Source organism: Eimeria tenella, genomic scaffold, assembly GCF_000499545.2.
Source record: "Eimeria tenella Houghton genomic scaffold, Eth_scaff17, whole genome shotgun sequence".
Taxonomy (NCBI): Eukaryota; Apicomplexa; class Conoidasida; order Eucoccidiorida; family Eimeriidae; genus Eimeria; species Eimeria tenella.
In genome coordinates, this window is record NW_013541545.1 from 256,526 (window position 1) to 276,444 (window position 19,919).

Genomic DNA, 19,919 nt, shown 5'->3' on the forward strand with positions numbered 1-19,919 from the left:
AACTGTTGTAGCTATAGAAAACTACCGAGTGGTGCCGCAGGTGCTGCCGCACTGCTTTTCATGCCATGCTCAGCGTCTGCAACGCAAGCATTTGTCACCTCGAAAAGCAAGTCACATCTAATCGCTTTAATTATCACGACAGAAGCAATGGGACTGGAGGCTGTAACACCAGAAATAGCATCGGAGGGCTGCCGTCAACGGCATATTGGCGGGAAGGGTAGGTTGTTGATGGCAATAGACTAGAAGCATCTCATGGGACAGAGGCGGTCGCGTGAATCTGTCACGCGCATTTGCCACTCGCCGGCGGTTTTCGGGGAAAGCTCACGCTGCCACGAGCAGCGAGGGTACAGGCAGCTTATGCCATAGGTCCCCACAACAGGACGTGGACAGAAACGCATTTGTGGTGACATGACAGCATAAAGTATAAATAGTGATGTAGCAGGATATACTTCGAAGCACTTTGTTGGTCTGGTGCAGCGTACTTGTGCTGCACCTATAAAATCGGCCCTCACGAAGCCACAGCAGCAACAGCTGCCACGGCGACTGATGCGGTCAGGTTGCTCTGTGAGGGCTGTGGAACTCTTGCGTTTACTGACCCCTGGCGATGCTGCAGGGAGGGGGAGCTCTGGCGCCGCAGACCCTTCAGGTCTCCTTGGATGCTTGCAGCCTTGGGCAACAACAGCTACTGGAAAGGCAACCTCAGCGGCATCAACAGAAGCAGCAACTGCATCAGAAGTACACGTCGCAAGAAATACACATAACATCTGGGAAACAAGACGGTCTCGAGGAACCTAATGCTCTCCACAGCACCAACTGCGCCAGCATCCCAGTCAGAAGTACCAGCGGCAGCAACAGAAACAACAACCATAGCAACCGGTGGCGTGCTGCTGAGGGTTGCCAAGCTTGCGCAGATGGACAAACAGGTGCGTTATCTTCTGATGAGTTTGGAGAACAACACGGGAAACAGCAGCAGAAAGAACCCGAGCACTCTCCGAAACAACAGCAACAGTTGCATCACACGCAGCAGCAAACGGCGGTAGTGCAGCAGCAGGAAGCATTTACTGCCTTCGTGCCGTGGCCGGGACGTGCTGAGTACTACAAGGGAGCAAAGCCAGTGGCGTCATTTGGAGAAGCAATCCGTGCCACCACCGCAGCGCAATCTCCTTGTGCCCTGAGGCGCGAGCTACAGCTGCTGCAGCACGGCCTAGCTGCAGCAGCTGCAACCAGCGGCAGTAGCAACAGGAACGGCACCAGGAACGAGTCTTCTGTGGGTCGGGCTGTGCGTCGCCAGGCCTCGAAGTTGAAGCGGCTGACAGCAAATTTGTTGTCTCTCTCTATTTCTTCAACAGGATCAACCATGGCTGGGAGCCCTCCAGCAGCAGGCGCCTCTTCTAGGGGCCGTGGACCGTCTGTAGACAGCCGAATTCTGGTGGGCGAGGACGCGCTGATGTCGGACTTGCCATTGGAGGTTGACGAAGGGCACAGGGCGCTGCAGCCGTTTCTATCTTGGTGAGAGCAACACGCCGCCTTTAGTCCCAGTCGCCTGGCGCATGCACATGCATGGACTACAGAGCTCTCTTGTGTCCTTATGTTCTAGTACTGCGAAGGCCTGCACAGGCCACAGCTGACTAGGGACAACTGCTAGGTGTTTTGCAGAATGCCATGCGCTGCGTGACACCTTCTGTTGGAGAGGCTTCGAGATATGGCTTGAGACTGTGCGTGCTCTGGGGTGCCGGCGCAGGGGCCTTGAGTGGTCAGGCAGGCATCGCAGCTTAGAGGCAGGCATCCTAACTCTCGTTAACCATTCTTCTCCTTTGAAGTCGGTATTGCCTCTAAATACAGAGAGCACTGAATTTGACGCTCTTGTGGGCTTGTCAGCTAAAGCCGCACCAGCTGACACAACGGCTGCTGTGGCGGGAGGTGGTGGCGCTGGGCCGTGTCCATACATATTTGCCTTCGAAGATATCGTTGAGCGATTTGCGAAGGTGATCCCCAGGTAAGTGACCGCCATTGGCTACAGCGAATCTAGCGTTTTCTTTTGTCCACAGAAAGTGAGCATGCAGAGCCACGTCGCGTGCATGTGCTGGTCTCGTTGCCTCTGCTGCGGCACGTGTTTTCCGCGGCTGGGACTGGCATGTATCCCTGCTGCTGTTGCTGCTGCTGCTGCTGCTGCTGCTGTAGTCCATCCAGCCTCGATGCTGCAAAAGCAAAGGATGACCCACCAGGTATTGACAGCAGAACAAGCCCCGAAGAGACCGCTGGATATGGTCCTGAAGCGGCAGGTCGTGGAGCTTCTCGCAGTTGTGCGGCAGCTGCTGCAGATGATGACGCAGACGCAGAGGGAGATCTTGGAGATGTTTCGGCGACGGCAGAGTCACGTGGTAACGCTTCAACGTTAGGCATATCTGGACAGGGAGGAGCTGCGGCTCCAGCAGATACTGCCGCTTGTGCTTCGTCAGACGCGTACGATGAATGCGATGACATCTGTCTTGCCCGTGGCAAATTCTCAACCGGAGCCGGCGAACTAGAGGCAGTACAGGAAACGGCACCAGCCGAAGCTACATCAGTTGCGGAAACAGAAACAGAAGCGGCTGCGGGGGTAGAAGTGGCAGATGTAGCATCAGCGGAAAATGTGAGGGACTTGACAACAGATGATGCAGCCTCACGCAATCCACGTGCAGGAAAGCGTGTCAGTGCTGCAGGGGAAGCCGATTTAGCACTAGTCGGAGCGGCAGTGGATGCAGCAGCAGAAGTATTAGAAGAAGTGCACGTGCCATGGGGCATTGCAGGAGAGGTGACAAGGAAAGCCGCAGGCGATGCAGCAGCGAAAGCAGGGGCAGCTGTGGAAATGGCAACATGTGACGCACGCTTTACGGTAGGAGAAGCATCAGCAGCAAGGGGATCTCGAGGACGAGAGACTGAGCCGATTCCTGCTGCTGAGGCTTCGTCAGCAGACGATAGGTGTGAAGGAACGCTAGAGCAAGCAGCAGAAGGAGCAGAAGAAGACACGCGAGAAGCAGAAGCAGTGGCAGCCCCAGCTTCGGGAGGGCCACCAGAAAAAGAAGTAAGGGTTGGGTCTCTAGAGGAGTGTCTGCGTACCGTTGGGGTGGATGACAAGGCGGCAGCCCCCAAAAAAGCGCAGCTTGGTGTCTTTGGAGCAAAAGCAGCAGCAGCCGCAACAGGAGAAGCCGTATGCAGCCCGTTGGAGGAGCTGGAATCCGACGAACTTCACAGCGAACAACCGACGCTAAGCTCGTGCGCATAGGAGCTACAGGTGCTGGTAGTTTTGGTGCTACTGGCGCGGGTGCTCTGCGTGTTACTGAAGCTCCTGTCGTTGCGTCTCCGCAGGTAGCTTACATTCTCACTACTCCGCAGCCGTTTCATTTGCTGCTGCTGGCCTGCTTTGCTGTTGCTGCAGGCGACAGCTGACAATGCGTGGTAGGGAAGAAGATCCTGAGGCTTTGGAGGCACGACAACTGAGAATGGGACTCTCTGACTTCCCGGAGTGGCTGATGCAAGTTGACGCTGACGCAGATGAGCAGAGGCCCAACCCTTACAAGGCTGTCCGCCTCAGGAAGTAGGCTCATACTTCTGCTGCAGCTGCTTATGTTACTGTTGGTGATACCGTTGCTGCTTGCAGTTCGTTTGTCTGCATCTGCGTCGGCAAGCAACCTTTCTGATTTTGCTGCAGAAGCAGCAGCGACGGCATAGCACTTTGCTGCTGGTATTGCAGTTCATCTGTGAGGCGTTGCCTCTTCGCCTGCTCTCGCCTGTAGCGGAGTGCGCAGTCGGATTTTGTTCAGTCGTATGCACCTTCGGTATCCCCTGCGCACGCTTGTTTTTCTCGTGTCCTGATGCTGGCATTGTTGTTGTAGGACGGGCTTATTGCCTGCGGGAGAAGACGGAAACAGGGACGAGGCAACAGCACGACGGATTCGAGCTCGGCTTGACTGGATGAAGAGTTGTGCGGCCAAGGGCAAGCAGCAGGGGCGACTGTCAAGTGCTGCGGACAGGACGGCAACAACCCCAGAGACCATCAGCCAGTGTAGCAGCCGGAGCGCTTCAAAAGCACCAGAAGATGCCTGGAGGCACAGGCAGTTACAGCGGCAAGGGAAGCCAACACGAGGCCAGCGAGGGGACTGCCAGAATCATCAAGTGCACACCGCCAGCGACTCTTTTGGTCCCGTGGGGACGGATTACATGGGTCAGGCCTCTTCATCGCAGCTGAAGCAGCTGCATGCTTGCAAGCAAGTGAAGAGAAACGGCGGCTATCTGGAGCTGCCTGTTCCACTGTAATGCCTCGCTCGGTGTTGCGTGAGTCTGCGATGTTTTGTTTAGGGAAGGAACAGCGAGGTCCGGAAAGAGAGATCACCTCCGTGGCAGCACTGAGGGCTCGGTTTGAGCGGAGCCGAGCGGATTGGTTCAAGGGAGAGGTAAGCACGACGGAAGCGGTAAGCATGACGGAAGTGTGGTTGAGAGCTCATATATATGTGGCAGTGAGGAACTTGCTGCTCCTTGTAGGACCGTTAATGCCAGTAAAGGGCGGTTGCCACTGTTACTTTCCAGCAGCAGAGCGTTGGCTAGCACCGGAAAATACGCGTCATGTGACGAAAGACGTTCATGACATACGGGGTCAACTTGGCCGTTGGTTGGTTTTGTGTAGATGCCACCACTGCCCCTTTTATATGCGTTCAGCTTCATCGCTTTTCTCGGCTAAATGATCCCCCCGAAACCACGGACGCAACCCAGTAGTCACTGAACCCGTCCCCCCGTTCCAGCGCATAAGCCTCAGCTAGCCTCGTGATTATACCGCTAACCCCTTCGACGTTTGGCTAGCAAGTTACCCTGCCATGTCGCTGGTCGCTGTGTTGCCTGGTTTGCGACATAAGAACGGAGTTGCCTTGGTGCTGCTGAGCGGGAGTTGTTTTTGCAAAGGAGGGGCTTCTGAGCTCGTGGAGCGACCCCTTCCAGCGAGAAGGGCCATTTTGAGGCCTGAGATACCGGGTCTCCCTACTTTTGAGCAAGTGGTTTGCCCTCTAGCCATTACTGAGTGCAAGGGTAGCGTGCGCAACTAGCGCAAACGCAAACCTCGCTAGACGCAGCGACGACTAGCTTCCTTTCAACAGGAGCTGCCGATCTTGCAGTCGTACACTCAATCTGCTGATACGCATGCCAACTAAAATTGGGGCATGGGACTACTTAGTAATTGAAGCTAACTTGACTGTTAGCTTGCTAGCCAGTTGATCTCTACGAAGTTGACATATTCACTGCATGGGTAGTACCTGCGCTATCTGCTGCGACAGCACGTGTGGATGAGAGGCCGCGGCAGAGGTTGGCCCCAGAGAGTCCTCAGTTGAATGCCGGGAACCCATTGTCTTGAGCGGCGACAATTTGGGTTAGATTACCCGGTTAGAAAGGCCCCCCCAACAGGGCCATAAGAGAAGTGTCCAGAGCATCGGAAGTATCCCTTACTGTCCCTCCTGCAAGCCCTTCAGTCAAGTCTGCGGGCTCCCCTGAGTTCCCTGGAGCCATGATGGCATCCATGGCTGAGTCGTCTCCGAAAAGCGTCAGCAAACCACTGCTGCCGTTCGATGCCGGGGCAGTTACTGCAGCTGTCACAGCACACCAGATTGAGTGAGGATGTAGGAGCAGTCTGCGAAGGCTTACACTACTACGCCATCGTGCTGCAGTAGTACAAGCAGGGACAACGCAAGTCCTCCGTCGGTCACGAGGCAGGAGGGGGTGTGCGCAACTGAACTCGCCACAAGTAAGCTGCTGTGGTGAAGTTTACCCCGGGCCGGAAGGGCCAGTGCGCTCAAAGCCCTTGGTGGGGGCTCCTCATCAGAGTCGTTCAATGGCTGACAGTGCAGCTCCCGGCGTATAGTCCCATGGAGCTGCAGTGACGTCGCACACCGAAAGAGCATACCAGTCCGCAAGAAACGATTCTGAAGCGTGACAGTATACCTGCGTACTGCTGCAGCTTTGTTGGCGCTCCTGCTGTAGCCGTAACCTGAGTATGGATACATTGAGTATGGATCCGCTGAGCTTAGGGAAGAAGAAACACCTGTTCGTAAGCCTGGAGTGAAAGTGAACGCTTTCTCGACAGTGCGGCCTCCACAAGCGCTGCATTCTTCTTTTCTTCCCTTTTGAGCTTGCGCTTTAGTTGGCCATCTGTCACGCCTGGCATCATCGTTCTTATCAGGAGCAAGTCCGTCCCGCATGAGGACAGACACTCATAGAACCTGCAAACGCAGTACGGCCAAACATGGCAATCACTGACAATCACGAGAGGCCACTGCTGTTACTGTCCACTCCCTGCTGCAGCAGACCATAGGGCTCCCGCTCACTTGCGGGTTTCCTCCTCGGTCCAGCGCTTTCCCTTTGTTTTCTTGTATGCTCCTTCGTATGGCTGCAGTAGCAAATGCACATGGATTAGAATAATACAAGCACAATCACTACACCACAACAGCAGATCGCAGCTCCGCCTCGCGGCAGAAGCAAGACTTCCACAGCGACGAAGACCAACCTGTAGCACAAACGCTCCTCTAGAAGTCAAGTCTTCTTCAAGAACACGTCTCTGCTGCCCGCTCGTGCACATGCAGCCTCCTCCCAGCAGACCCGACATGCCCAGACATCTGTACAGCCCCGCAGAACAGCTTTTACGCATATCAACGCTGCTGCTGTTGCTGCTGCTGCTGTATCGGCTGTGGCCCTCGCAATGTGACTTACCTGCAGCAGAATACCTCTTTGGGCCCATCTGCAACCACCAAGTTACCGTCGGAGTCCAGGCGCAATGAATCTACACCTGCAAATCACGTGCAGCAGCAGCAGGTTGTAGGTATCTTTAGAGCCGAAAGCGAGACCGAGCAGGCAGTTGATGATGACAGAGCATGCCACAAAAGGAGCAAGGATCAGGGGCCTAAAACACCGCACCGCTGTCGCCAGCAGGAGCCTCGAAGAGACCCTGAAGATCCGACCCATCTCCATTTGTAGTCGACACCAAACCCGCGACTTGTTTCTGCTGTTTCAGCTGGTGCTGCTGCGGGCTAGGGGTTAAAAGCAACGCGAACGGATCCTCCGTATGATCAACCGGGGATTCCACTGTCTGCATCGTAGGAAGTTACAGAGCGACTGACACAAAACAGCAATAAGACCCGACATGCATGTTTGAGAGGTGTCCTCCAGGAGCGATGAAAAGGATAGTCTGCACATGAAGGGTTGCAGCTCACGCCTGTTGCTATCCCAGTGCCTGCGCTCCGTCTAGCCGCTGCACCTGCTGCAGTCTTCCTGCGAAGATTCCGCTTCACAAGGTCCCAAAGCGTGACTGGCTCTGTAGAGGCACCAGCGCCACAGACCATACATAAATTCAGTAGCGGAACCAAGGCAACAAGAGCTGCGGCAGCAGCAAGAGCAGCAGAAGCAGCAACAGCGTACTCTTCCCAGCGCCTGCCTCCTGAACTGCGGAGTCTGCCTCTGAAACATTCGTCGCAACAGTAGACGGGGTTGAGCTCCGGTGGTCGCGGTTACGTCTAACTGTGCGAGGTTTCCGCTGCGTCGCTGTATTGTTCCGGCCTTTCAATGTAGCGACGCCCCTTCCACGATGCTTCTCAACTGTAGCGGGAGCTCCTTTACGCAGGCGCTTACAAGTGCTGTGTAGCCCTCGAGTGGGGGAAAATTCCTCGTCGCTGCTTTCACCTGCGGCAAGCATCGCAGTTAGAATGATTTAGTAGTCAACACAAAGGCGCATGAAACCACACGCAAGGCTCTAGAACAAGGAAAGCCCCTGACAGAGCGTCAGAGGCTTGACCTCAACACTTCCCTGACTCACCGCTGTGACTGCTGCCCTCGCTGCTTCGACTTCTTTCAGTGCTGCTGCTGCTGCCGCTGTTATTGCCGCTGATGCTTGTCTCTCTGCTGCTGCTACCTTCACAATCACGCTGTACTCGGGATCTGCGAGCTGCTGTTTGCTTTGCTGCAGTTAAGGCTCGAGGACGACGAAGCCGAGCCTGCTCAGTGCCTTTGCTTCCGCTGTTGCTATCTTTTGTGCCCTTCTCAGCTTCCAAATGCAAGCGCACCTGCTGCTGCCGTATCTGGGCAATTACTTCCTGCTGCTGCTGCATTGTCTGCTCATGCTGCCGCTTCTGGAGCTCCCATACGTCATCATCTTCCGAAGCTGCACTAAAAATCTGCCTAGCAGCTGCAGCCGCTGCAGCTTCCGCCTCGTCTGCCGCAGTGATGGCAGCAGCAGCAATTTCAGTCATAGAGGGTTCACCGCCCATGACGCTGCCGCTGCTGTTGCGGCCACTCCTGCAGGCCTCATTATTAGACGCTGCACCAACGAGCAATTCACGGTCGCGCCTTTGCTCTCCTTCTGTTGCGCTTCCAGCATCACTCTCGGTGTCACTGACCGTGTGGCCCTCTGACCGCGCAGCTGCTGCTGCAAAAGCACGGCTAGCAGGCGAATCGTGGGGACGCCTAGTTTTAGATAACCTTCCTGGGGAAGCACCATGCTGCTGCACAGAAGCAAAAGAAGGGGGGGCCGGCGATGGCGCGGCTGCATCTGTCGAAGACCAGTGCTGAGGAACTCCAGAGGATATGCTTACGTGCAGCTGCTGGTGTTGCTGCTGCAGTGAAGGCAAGTAAGGCTGCTGTTGTGGGGAAGCGACTGGGATGTCTGAATTGAGCTCGACCTCCCTATTCAACTGCCGTGCTGCAGCAGAAAATGCAGCAGCAGCGGGCGAGTGGGAAGCGCGTAACGGACGAGATGTGGCAGTCTGGTGTTGCTGCGGCTGCTGCATCAGAAGTTGCAGTTGACCTGACTCTTGTCGATGTGGTGGAGTCGGTTGCAGTCCATGAGGCTGCTGCCACCCCACTTCTGGGCTGACCATATTGTGCGTTTGCAAGTGCTGCGGTAGCAGTAGGGGCTGCTGCTGGGGGTGTTGCTGCAACGCCGGGACCACAGGGCCACAAACACCAGGCAACGCATTGGAAGCAGCTGTGCCATCCGGTGGCAGACAGCTCCGTAGCACTCCTGTAGGAGAGTTGGTGGAATGCATCAGCCACTGCTGCTGCTGCTGCTGCTGTGGGGGCCGCTGGTGCTGGCCAGGTGGTAAGCCCTGTAACAGCACCTGCGATGACTGCTGCAAAACTTGCTGCTGCTGCAGTTGCGGTTGCACCTGCGCACTCTGATGCTGTGGCTGCGCTGGTGCTACCTGTAGCTGTTGGGGGGAAACAGCACCCTGCTGTTGCTGATGCTGCGCCGGGGTCTGTAGCCTATTAATCCGCGGAGCCTGGCAGAAACGCTGCTGTTGCTGCTTCTGTGGTTGTACCTGCGGTTGCTGGTGCTGCACAGCAACCGGTGGAGTAACTTGTGGACGTGGGTTCTGCTTGTTTTTTTGCTGCGTCTGCTGCTGCTGTTGCTGTTGCTGCCCCTGCTCCAACTGCTGCTTCTTCCACGCTTCATTTGCTGCGCGGGCTCGCGATTGAAAGCTTCTCTTCTCCTCCGCTGACAACTGACGCCACCTGTGCAGGCGCCGCAGGAGAAATAACGAAAAGAAAAGTACTTCGTCCTCTGTGCGTGCCCACTTATTCCTGTCCCACACTGGCATTGCTTCTCTCCTTTCGTTTGTGTTAGCACCATACTCGCCTCTGTTCCTCTACCTGGTTGCTTTTCGCCACTAACGTTATTTGTGTATCTACACAAGTGCGGCTCAACCCACCTGTCCCCAATAAATGTGTTCTGTTCACTGAGAGAGGCCCCACAGTCGATGCCAAGCTCCTTACAGTTCATGCGCGTCTCGCGCGCAAACAAGGTGAACGCTGTGTACCCTCTGTGGCCCCCTGTCTTGTCTCCTGGTCCTCCTCTCTTCCGCTTTCTTGGGGGCGTCCCTGTGAGCGGGCTCTTCTTTGCGATAGACCCCAGCAGCTGCTGTTGCTGCTGCTGCTGCTGTGACGGCTGTGGTGTCTGCTGCGCTGGTTGCTGCGATGCCTCCTCAGCTCCACCAGCGCCTACAGGTGTTGACCGCTGTTGCTGTTTTTGGGCAATCTTTTGAAGTGTGCTCTGCTGTGGTGTTGCCTGCGCACTGGTTGCTGAAACTGCAGGGGATTCACCAGGCTGCTGATGATGCTGCTGCGGCTTTTTTTCAACCTCCTTGCCCCGCTCCCCTGCTGCAGCAGAAGAAATGAAACGCACCAAAAATGTGAAAATGCCGCTACTGTAACCTTCGATTACGCACACCGCAGCAGCGCCCGTAGCATGGACGAACAGCAGCAGCCGAACAAAAAGCTGGGTAACAACACAAAAAGAGGCGGCAATGGAGGCAGACGAAGAATTGCAAATAAACTAAGAGAAGCAGCACTCCCGGTAGCAGTACTGACTGCTGTGGCAAGGGAAGATACCGCAGCAGCCGCTCACCCGCAAGTCTGTTGAGCTGCTCGGCACGGCGGCCCCATGCTTCCTTCCCGTCCTTCGAAAGGGCGTGCCAGAACTTCGCAACGCAGCTCGTCTGCATGAGTGCCAAACAGCTGACATGGCCCAAAATTCATGCCTTTCACAAGAATCAGTCACAAAACTAAAGCAGAAGCGTCACCAGGAGCCACTACATGGGTGCAATTAGTTCCCCCACCTGCTCTGGCAGCGTCTCCCCAGTGAGCTGTCCATTTTGCAACAGCTCAAGCCTTTTCTCCTTGGCAAACAAGGCCCAACCAGACATGCCAACACCTGCAGCGGCAAGAATTGCCGAAGAACTCAACGTAAGGAATTAACACACAAAAAGTCACAAAGAGACACACAGGGCGCAGCACACAGATAAACAACAATCGCGACAATTGCATTACGACTCAATTCACGGAATAAAATAGCAACAGAGCTAGCTCCATTCCTACCTTTCCGTGATGGCTTCTTCAACTGCTGTCCATCAGTGCTGTTTTTGCTGCCACCACTCTGCTGTGGTTGATGATGTTGTTCGTTGCTTTTCAGGTCTGTAACGCGTGGGCCTGGACCGGACGAAGCAACTGGTTGCTGTGGTTGCGGCGAGGCGGACGGCAGGGACGCTTGCACGTTGCCAGCGCCGGTAGAAGCTGCTGCCACCGCGTCTGTCGCAGCAGCAGACTTCGTGGCAGCAGCAGCACCACCCGGTGGCTGCCGCTCCGCCAACAGCAGCTGCACTCCCAAATGCTGCAGCATGGGTGGCTGGTCACGAAGCTGCGTCAACAAGCACAGATGTGGCAGCATAACACATATTCTGTTGTTCTTCTTGCTGCGCTCCTAATGCTTTTTTTGCTGAAGTCGACTGTATAATAGATACACAAAGGAAGAAAAGCACAGAATAAACGCAGACAAAGAGTTCTGGGTAACAGGGAAACGCACAGCAAGGAGCTGCTTTGGCAGTGGCATCAACAGATGCGGAGGCAACGAATCCAAGCGCGTCACCACCTGCAGCAGCGTGTGCGCTGCCTGGTGCTGTTGCTGCTGCTGTTGCTGCTGTTGAGGCAGCCGTTGTCCCCATAAATGAGTTACCGTCTGCAACAGCGCCTCGCGTGCTGCAGCTACACTGGAGTCCCCCAGAACAACAGCACCCCGAGTTCCCAAGCGCTGCAGTAGTTGCAGCACCCGCGTTCCCATTTTGCTTCCCTCTGCTGCTTCTGCTGCTATGGACTTGCTGCCCTCTTCCCTTGCGTCTTCGAAAATCTGCTTGCACTGCTCCTGCATCTGGCCCCCCGCCACGAGCAGCACCTCCACTAGCAGAAGGGAGAGAACTTTTTCTTTGTTCTCAGCAGACACCTGGGGGTCGAGCAGCGCTGGCCTCAGCTGAGGCCGCACACGGATGACGTGAAGCAGCAACAGCAGCAGCATCTGCCGTTTCTGTCGCGGCAGCAGCGGCTCCCGATGGCGTTCCAGCTGCAGAGTATGACGATAAAGTAGACTCTCCAGAATCCGCAGCACAGGAAGCGCTTCTATAACTTCTTTTGTCTTTTGCGCCTCAACAGCAGCGGTGGATGCTGCTGCCAAAAACTCCGGGTCGTCACCGGACGCAGCGCCATCAGCAGATGGGTCTGCTGTTGCAGTTATCTCAGCTGGGTTCTGTATATCCGCAGCGTCACCTGCCAGCTCGCCTTTATCAGCGCTCCTGCATGATGCAGCGACAACGGTTTGGTTAGCGTCTCCACAGGCACCACCTGCTGCAGCTGCTGCAGCAACTGCATCTTCAGGAGTTGCTATTTCATTCATTCTGGTAGGAAAAGCACCTCTACGACTGTTGAACTGAAACGTCGGAAATTGCCTTTGCGTTGAGAACCAGACAAAGATGTCTCGGTGGGCAGCGGTAGCCTCTGAAGAAGCGACAAGTACAGTAACAGGCACATGGCAACCGTGCAGCAGCCCGTCCTACTGCAAAGGACTGTTATGGACCCCGCATGCCGGCTTGTGACACCATTCTGATAAGAAGAGCGACAGCTAAATCACGAGAGCTCACCTGCTGCAGCCTGCTCCAGCGCATTTGCAAGCAGCGGCGCGTCCATCTCTGGAAGATGCAAGGGAAACCGGCTCGTTGCATCAAAATCAACTGCCGCAACAGCAGAACAAAGGCATAAGTAACGGCACCATTGACAACATCGCAGTAATCTTGTTGCCTTCCTCCGCCAAAGATCGCTGATACAGCTGCAGTTATAGCAGTGCAAGTAACACTATACAGTACAGCCTATGAGATTGCAGCAGCAGCAGCAACTCACCGTATGGTGCTTCATCCAGCTCCTGCTTCTGCTGCAGCGGATAGTCCAACTGTCGCTGATGCATGCGTGGCTCTAAGAGAGCCCGCTCTCCATACAGCAGAGACACGGGAAGCAAGCGGGCAGGTAGCAAACGAATGCTACTACTGCACAAGCAGTTACGTCTTGTAAGACTGATACCATCACGTTTGCTGAGGTTCTTGCTGCTGCCACCCTTCCGGCGGCGGCCGCGATGGTTGCGGCGGTTGCTGGTCCTGCCATCGTCAGCTGCGGTACCAGTTCCGCATGCTGCAGCACCAGCTGATATTAAAATAGCACCTGCTTGTGCACAAGTGGATGCTGATATACCTGTATGTGCGGCTTCGTCCCTTCCTGATACTACGGCAGCATCTGCTCCTCCGCCGGCATCTACTGCAGCGGCTAGATCTCGCGTGAAGGCTGCCACTGCAGCTGAAGGAGCGCAAGATGCTTCCGTGTCCGCTACTGTTGGTGGTGCCGTATTAGCGCGAACGGCAGCACCTGACCCTGGTGACTCCGACTTCTGGTGTTCTTCCTCACCAGATATTGCTCCAGCAGTTGCACCAGCAGCATTGGTAGAAGAGCCTACCGCGGCTACAGGAGTTGAGGTCACTGAATCGGTGGTTCCAGCACCCAAGAGGAACCCGCTGTTGCATCCACTGCCTCCAGGCAACAGCGACGACAGAGGAACTTTACTGCTGCTGCTGTTGCTGCTGCTTTCGCTGCGACTGCAGCTGTTGCCGCTGCATGACACTGTGCTGGGAGTAACAAAATCGGTAGGATGACAAAGTTCCTTACCACTACTACTACTACTGCTGCTGCTGTTGGGGGCCGGTGGTGGCTGCAGAGGTACCTCACTAGCCAGAAGCGAAGACTGCAGCACCTGCGAGTGATCTTGAGTGTCTTGCTCTTCTGTTGCAGAGCCTGAGAGGGGTTGCAAAAGCAGCTGAAAGTCTTGCTGTTCGAGCGGCTGCTCCTCAGAGGTGTGAGTCTGCAGCAGCTGCTGGGGTTGCTGAGAAGCGAGTTGCTGCTGTCCATAAGGCATCAGCAGTAGCGGGTCGTGCGGGGGCTGCAGCAGATGCAATGGCGGCAGTTCCTGCATTGTCTGCTGGCCACTGCCGCTGTTTGTATCGCCGCCGCTGCTGCTTATAGGGGTCATTGAGCAGTCACCATCTGCCCCTATATGCGCTTAAGTCCGTCTCCCGTCATCGGGCCAGCGCATGCAGCCAAAAGCAGTGCAATGGTGTGGCGTGAAAGGTGGCCCGATGCCCCCTTACGCGCACGCCGCATCAGCTGCTGCGTTCACCTGATGGATATGAGACACTGCTGTTTGTCCTCAGATGCACAGTCCACAATAGTCCAGTAGAGCGCCTACAGAAGATGCTGCTAGTGCACCAGCAGCCGGTGTTCCGGACGGAGCACGGTTTGTCGTCTGAAAAACGCCAACGCCACGGCGGCAAAGTCGCTGCAGAGAAAGATATGAAATATATGGACAGGCAAACACCAGATTTGCTCCTGCTTCTACCAAGAGCCCCCCAGAATCAGTCAACAGAGCCCTCCGCGGATACTTGACTGCTGCGGCTCCCTGTAGCAGGACGCTCTCTCCCTGCAATGCCGAGAAAAGCAAGGTACGCAAGCGTCTTCTGCATCGATGAGTAACAACCCGTAGTGCAACGCATCTCTGCATTTTCCATGTTGCAGCCACAGCAGCAGCCGCAGGGGCTGCTGGGTAACATGCAACGGCTGCGACTTGTTTTATGGATGGGATTCGAGCAGCTGCCTCTAGAGTGTAGTGCCTTTCGCGCATTTAACTTATATATAATGGAGAGGTAACATTAAATATCTGGTGCCCTCAACAGGTATGAGGTAACACCACCGCAACCCAGCTACTGCTGCTCCAGCGGGCTACTTCGTTTCACTTCGTTTCGCTATAGGGCGTTGGTGTTGCGCTGTCAGAGGCGAAGAAGGTTTGGGTGTTTCGCAAGGCATCCTCTTGTTGCTTCTGTACAGTGTACTAAGAAGCTCTTGTACTTCGCTGCTGAAACAAGGTTGAAAGATGCAGCCGGCAACCCCCACTTGCCTCACTGCAGAAGCAGCAGCGGGGGAAAGGGCTCTTCATGGCGACCCAGAGGTCGCCCCTACGGCACTTCCAGCAGACGAGCAGGATGTCCTGGTGCAGCGAGAGCACAGGGAACAAGGCATTGTGATCAGCAGCTTCACCGTCAACGGCAGCAGCAGCTGCAGCAAGAATAGCAGCGGCCGCAGGAACAGTGGTAGCAGTAGCTGGGGAAGCAACTGCCCCAGCCAAGTCTATGCGATTCGGCAGGCCTCATTCAAGAGTCACCCGACATCTGAGGAGGTGCGACGGCAGCGGCTGAAGCTCAACAATCTGCTGCGGTCCGAGGCTCGGGGCGAGCTGCTCCGACAGCTGCGCGCAGAGGCAGAGAGAGAACTGCGGCAACAGGAAGAGCTCTTGTACCTGCAGCAGCATGTAGAAGATGCAGACGTGGCACAGCACCGGACCAGAGCTGTGCATGGCACGGTTAGGGATGACCGTATGAGGGCTTCTCTTGACAACATGGACAGCCGCCCATTGCAGCAGCTGATTAACCACCCACAAGCAATTTACGAGGCTCCGGAGGAACTCAAGTCAGGTAGGGTTATGCAACTGTTGTGAGGCTTTGCCGCTGGCTGCTGTCGGCTTTTTTGGGACGCAGCTGCTGCTATAACTTCAACATACAGCTCTGTATGGACGGACACGATAACAGGTTGCTAGTGCCTTCAATCCTGGCAGGTGGCCAAGCTCTGCAACTGTTGCTGCAGTTGTTACTATTTCTTTTTCTGCGTGTGTCCACTGTCTACAGGCGAGTACATGGTGGCTTTGCGTCCTGAGGGGCGGAGTTGTTTGCTCTTGTTGCGCAACGGTCGCGGGTTTTTGTTCGGTAAGAATGGGAGGCCACTTCTGCGCGTGCAATGCAGCAGTAAGGCGCAGGTGACGATAGGAGCAGCAGGGAGCGAGAGTATAAGCGGATCGGCGACGCTTTTCTCGCAGCTGGTGCAAAAGCGGGAGCACGTGCATAGTCTTCCATTGGAGAAGCACAGGCTGATGGAGGAGCTAGAAAAAGAGGTGTATAGCTGCATCCACCCAGAGGAAAAGCAGAGGTTGCTGTTGGAGCTATCGCGGCAATTCGATGTTGCACTCTACGGTTTAGTTGAAGAGGCAACGGGCGGCGCAGTGACAGAGCCTGCGGGCTGCCACAGTTTCAGTCGTAGTGCCGATTTGCGGCAAGTAGACAAACTCACTTTGGGCAACCAGCAGCCTAAGGATGAGGAGCGACACCTGCAGCAGGGGCGGAGGGTGCAGCAGCAACAAGAACTACCGCTGATGTATCTGCCTTTGGGGATCTTGTCAAAAGGTCTGACACTTTTGGAGTGCATTTTGTGCCCATACACCCTAGCTAATATGCAGTACTTCTGCAGGCGTTACGGGGAGGCTGAAGGCGCAGCTGCAGGAGCACAAGGTGCTGCAGCATTCGCAGAAGGCGGGACTGTCGGTGCTGAGGACCCGTTGTGGCAGGTGCTGTTTGTGGTGGATGTTTTGTTTCTCGGGGGCCTGATGCTTGGCCATTGCGAGTTTGAATGTCGGCATTTCTTTCTCAAGAGCAGGCGCGCTTACCGGAACCCTAATCCCTAAGCTCTTGATGTGACTCATCAGTCTAGAAACCGTTGTGATTTGCACACGTAGATGTGTGCTGTTGCAAGGGCATGCGTGCGCGTTTGTTTAGTTACTTACATGCATGTATGTGCATTTGCATGTGTACTCATAAGTATGCAAGCGCCGACAGATTTACAGGGGTTTCCGTGTAGGCATGCGCTCCCGCGTGCATATATGCATGAATATATAAACAAATCTGCACTCGCCTCAACGAGTATAAGCGAGTGTTACATTTTGTGCGACATGTACATGTGGGTCACTACGTAGTTGTGTGTACCTCTAGGTATATTTACGCGTTTAATTATGTGCGTTTGCTCAGGTAAGTGTTCCCAAGTGAATATGCGGTGGGATGTATGAAGTTGATGTATCTGCTTCGCGGGTGCGTATTTGCTCGAAGGCATTTGCTTCTCACATTGCAAATATGTGTTTTGCGGAGGAAGATTATGTCAGATGTATTTGCAAATAGACGGAAATGCATAGAACAACTCGCAGAAAGGGAGAACCATGAACCTGTGGGTTTCCTGCATTCCAATAGCGAGTGTTTGCAAGCGTGTCGGTATATGCATGCGTGTGCATTACCATTTCTCTGCAGTCACATTTAGTACGTGTACACATGCACACCTGTTATAAGCGCTTGTAAGCATTGGTTCGTCACAGCGTGCCGTGGAAAGCGTACGTGCACAATATGTATGCCTAAGCGTACAGTTCATGCACACGCGCACATACATCTAAACAGATACGGCGGCCGAAGTGTTGCTGTATGCTTCTGTCGGGGAATAGTATGTGGCTGAGTTGGCTGCAAATTTGTAGCACTGTAGGGAAGAGAATAGTCTTGAGCAGACCTTGAAACATGGAGCAGCTTGTAGGTGAAACGTTCCTACTGTTGACCGTGTAATGGCATGCGGCGTGATCTTTTGCGTGTGGTCGGTTCTGTGGCGCAGGATTGATGAGTCTCCAGGCGCGTTTGCCCCGCTGCAACTGCTTCCCTTCGTGGATGCTGCGGCTTCTGAGCTGCAATGTCTCTTCTCAGGGTGAGACGCCTCTTAGCGACGAATTGCGGCCAGAAACTGACTGACTGCGAAATTCGCTTGGCTGCATCTTTGTTATTTTTTGTTCAATTTATGCCATCATTCGCTTTGATGTCTATTGGCGCTGGAGCCATCTGCTGATGGGCCCATCAGAAACGTATGCAGAACTCCGTCGCTGCTGTGGGCAAGTGCTGCTTCGTCGGTATTTCTTGTTTATCCCATTATTTTTGTTTGCTCCTTCGTGGCTTAATCTGCCCGTCGTTTTCTGGGTTTTAGACAGGTGGATCTATTGTGGTCGCCTTGTGTTTGTGGGCGTTTGTAGCTTTGTTGTTGCGCGTTGTTGCTGCTGCTTCTCTTTCCAGACCCTTTCTCTATCCACCGGACGGTTTCTACTTCCAGCACAAATTAGCGCCTCATATTGGAGGGACAAATCCACTCGCTCTGTCTTGGAGGGATGAGCGTATTGCGTCAGTTTCCCTGCCGTCATTAGACCTAAATTGAGAAGCAAACCCTAAAATAGTCAGAGCGCATATGAGCTGCAGAGAATCCATAGAAAAACACAGTGGTGTGCTATATTGGGTGCTGAGAGCGAGAACCGATACAAAGAAGGCAAAGGGGTTTCCACAGGTCGACGTAATCCTTAAGCTGTGTATGCCTGTTTTTGAATGTGTCTCCAGACGCTTTCCGATAGACGAGAAGAACGAAGGCCAGCAACACATCGACACGTTTCTGTTGCTCCTTCCAAACGGAGAAGTTCAAAGCAGTGGTCTGCTCGCAACACTTTTCCTGGGGCATAACGCCGTCTTCGCCTTTTGTTTTCGTGTTGTGTCTGCCCCTTTGTCGCCCTCTTTTCCAGTTGGGCACTTGGCGCTGCAGTCCAGGCGGACCCGCTTGAGTGTACTTGACACCGCTTGCAAACTGCTTTTTTCCGTGTGTACGTAGCTGCGTCGGCAGGCTTTATGGCAGTAGGGTGGCTGCTGCGTGCACATTTTACTGCAGAAGGCATTGTGGTGGGCGTGGTGGATCCCGCGGAGTTCGGAGTGGAGGGCATGAAGGAGCCCTGTATAAGACAGTACGCATTTGTCCGCGCGCGTTGGCTCGCCTATCAAATCGTGTTTACGTCAATGGCTGTGCGTGAATATTCAAGTTTCGACGGGTCGTATATCTCGTGTTCCCAGTTCGGCGCAGCTGCCATATAGACCTACCCTCTTCTACTAAGAAACATGCAGATTTCCTGTATCGACTTACATAAAGGGTACTCCTGTAAATGTACTGTCTGCAGTTTTGGTTGTTTGGTCTCACAGTTTCAAGGTGGGAGACCTCGACGTGCAGAGCTGCCGCTTCCGCTGGCTTGAGAGGGCTGAGCGCCCTAGGATGGAGCTAGACGTCTCACGGCAGCCCCCAAAGTGTCCCACAGCAGCGCCACCAGACAGGCTTCACTGGGGGTCCTCTGGTGACAGGAGCATTCAAGGAGACATCCCCTTTTTGGATAAAGCAGGTGATGCAGCAGCAGCACCAGTTACATTGCCAACCACGGCACAACTGACCGAAGCGGCAGTATCTGGAGGGAAAGACAGCGCCAAGCGCCATCGACGTAGGCCTCCTAGAGCTGTGAAGGAAAGGGCCCCAGACTCGTTTGCAAAGCTGGCCGACCAGTGGCTGCGGATGCAAGGCATTCACCCTGTGACACTTGATGTGCTGTGCTCGCTGTGCCCACCTTAACAAATTCGGAAACGGTTCAGAACCCGAAGCGGCATCTTTGTTAGTGATGGCTTCAGGTCTTAGTTATTTTATTTAGAACTGCATTATGCACTTGTGCGTACTTGCATGCTGAGGCCCCAGGGCCAAGGAAGGGTTTGTCTGCCAAGAGTGGAGGCATTGCGTAAGGTCGGCTGATAAAGAACAGAGTACTCATATGTTTGCTTAGGCCATGTGAGAAGAAATTCTGAATTGTTAGCAGGCACACGTTGGTGGGACAAGCAGGGGTATTACGTGAAAACGTACACGTGACGAAACAAAACTTTACGATACACTACCATAGTGAACGCCACCATTGACAGAACACATTATTAGCAAGCGCCCGAAAGAGCGAACAGTGTCTTCAGACAAGTATAGTGCTGTCTACAGCAGTTGCATAGGGCCCGCTGAAGCAACTCACTTAGGGCACGTGTCACTCCGGGCCTCTGCCTCAATCCACTGGGCAACGCGGAGCCACCCATTTTTCCGTATAAGTGCTTCTGCTGCCACTGGGGCACTAGCGTTGGCTGAGAGGACGTCCAATGAACCCTACAGGGTGACATTCCCCCTGTATGTAGTAAGTAGCTGAAGGCGTGGGCCAAAATAGCACAACGGCTCGATAACACACAGCAATGCAAGTCCCGCAAGCGTAACTGCAATTGCCTCCCGAGGTCTGCAGCTGCGGGTTTTCCTCA

At 54.6% G+C, this 19,919-nt stretch overlaps 3 protein-coding genes across 3 annotated transcripts; 2 read left to right on the plus strand and 1 right to left on the minus strand.

The window, feature by feature from the left end:
- Nucleotides 1-604: 604 nt before the first annotated feature.
- On the plus strand, nt 605-4,752 carry ETH_00026565 (uncharacterized protein; the record flags this gene model as incomplete). The annotated part of the gene is made up of 7 exons (XM_013373734.1): nt 605-1,509; nt 1,742-1,996; nt 2,182-3,255; nt 3,419-3,577; nt 3,876-4,204; nt 4,339-4,433; nt 4,696-4,752. The coding sequence occupies 7 exons, from the start codon at nt 605-607 to the stop codon at nt 4,750-4,752; spliced, it is 2,874 nt and encodes a 957-aa protein (XP_013229188.1).
- A 657-nt stretch (nt 4,753-5,409) lies between these two features.
- ETH_00026570 (myb-like DNA-binding / high mobility group box domain-containing protein, putative) lies at nt 5,410-13,903 on the minus strand (the record flags this gene model as incomplete). The annotated part of the gene is made up of 17 exons (XM_013373735.1): nt 5,410-5,612; nt 5,792-5,894; nt 6,065-6,242; nt 6,348-6,409; nt 6,527-6,635; nt 6,730-6,805; nt 6,934-7,105; nt 7,230-7,330; nt 7,435-7,695; nt 7,829-9,522; nt 9,720-10,167; nt 10,415-10,505; nt 10,626-10,720; nt 10,885-11,203; nt 11,369-12,330; nt 12,474-12,563; nt 12,730-13,903. The coding sequence occupies 17 exons, from the start codon at nt 13,901-13,903 to the stop codon at nt 5,410-5,412; spliced, it is 6,138 nt and encodes a 2,045-aa protein (XP_013229189.1).
- Nucleotides 13,904-14,800: 897 nt separating this feature from the next.
- On the plus strand, nt 14,801-19,209 carry ETH_00026575 (uncharacterized protein; the record flags this gene model as incomplete). Its single annotated transcript, XM_013373736.1, has 7 exons — nt 14,801-15,398; nt 15,609-16,410; nt 17,401-17,490; nt 17,850-17,954; nt 18,165-18,253; nt 18,487-18,559; nt 18,792-19,209. 7 exons carry the CDS (start codon nt 14,801-14,803, stop codon nt 19,207-19,209), a joined length of 2,175 nt encoding a protein of 724 aa, XP_013229190.1.
- Nucleotides 19,210-19,919: the final 710 nt, after the last annotated feature.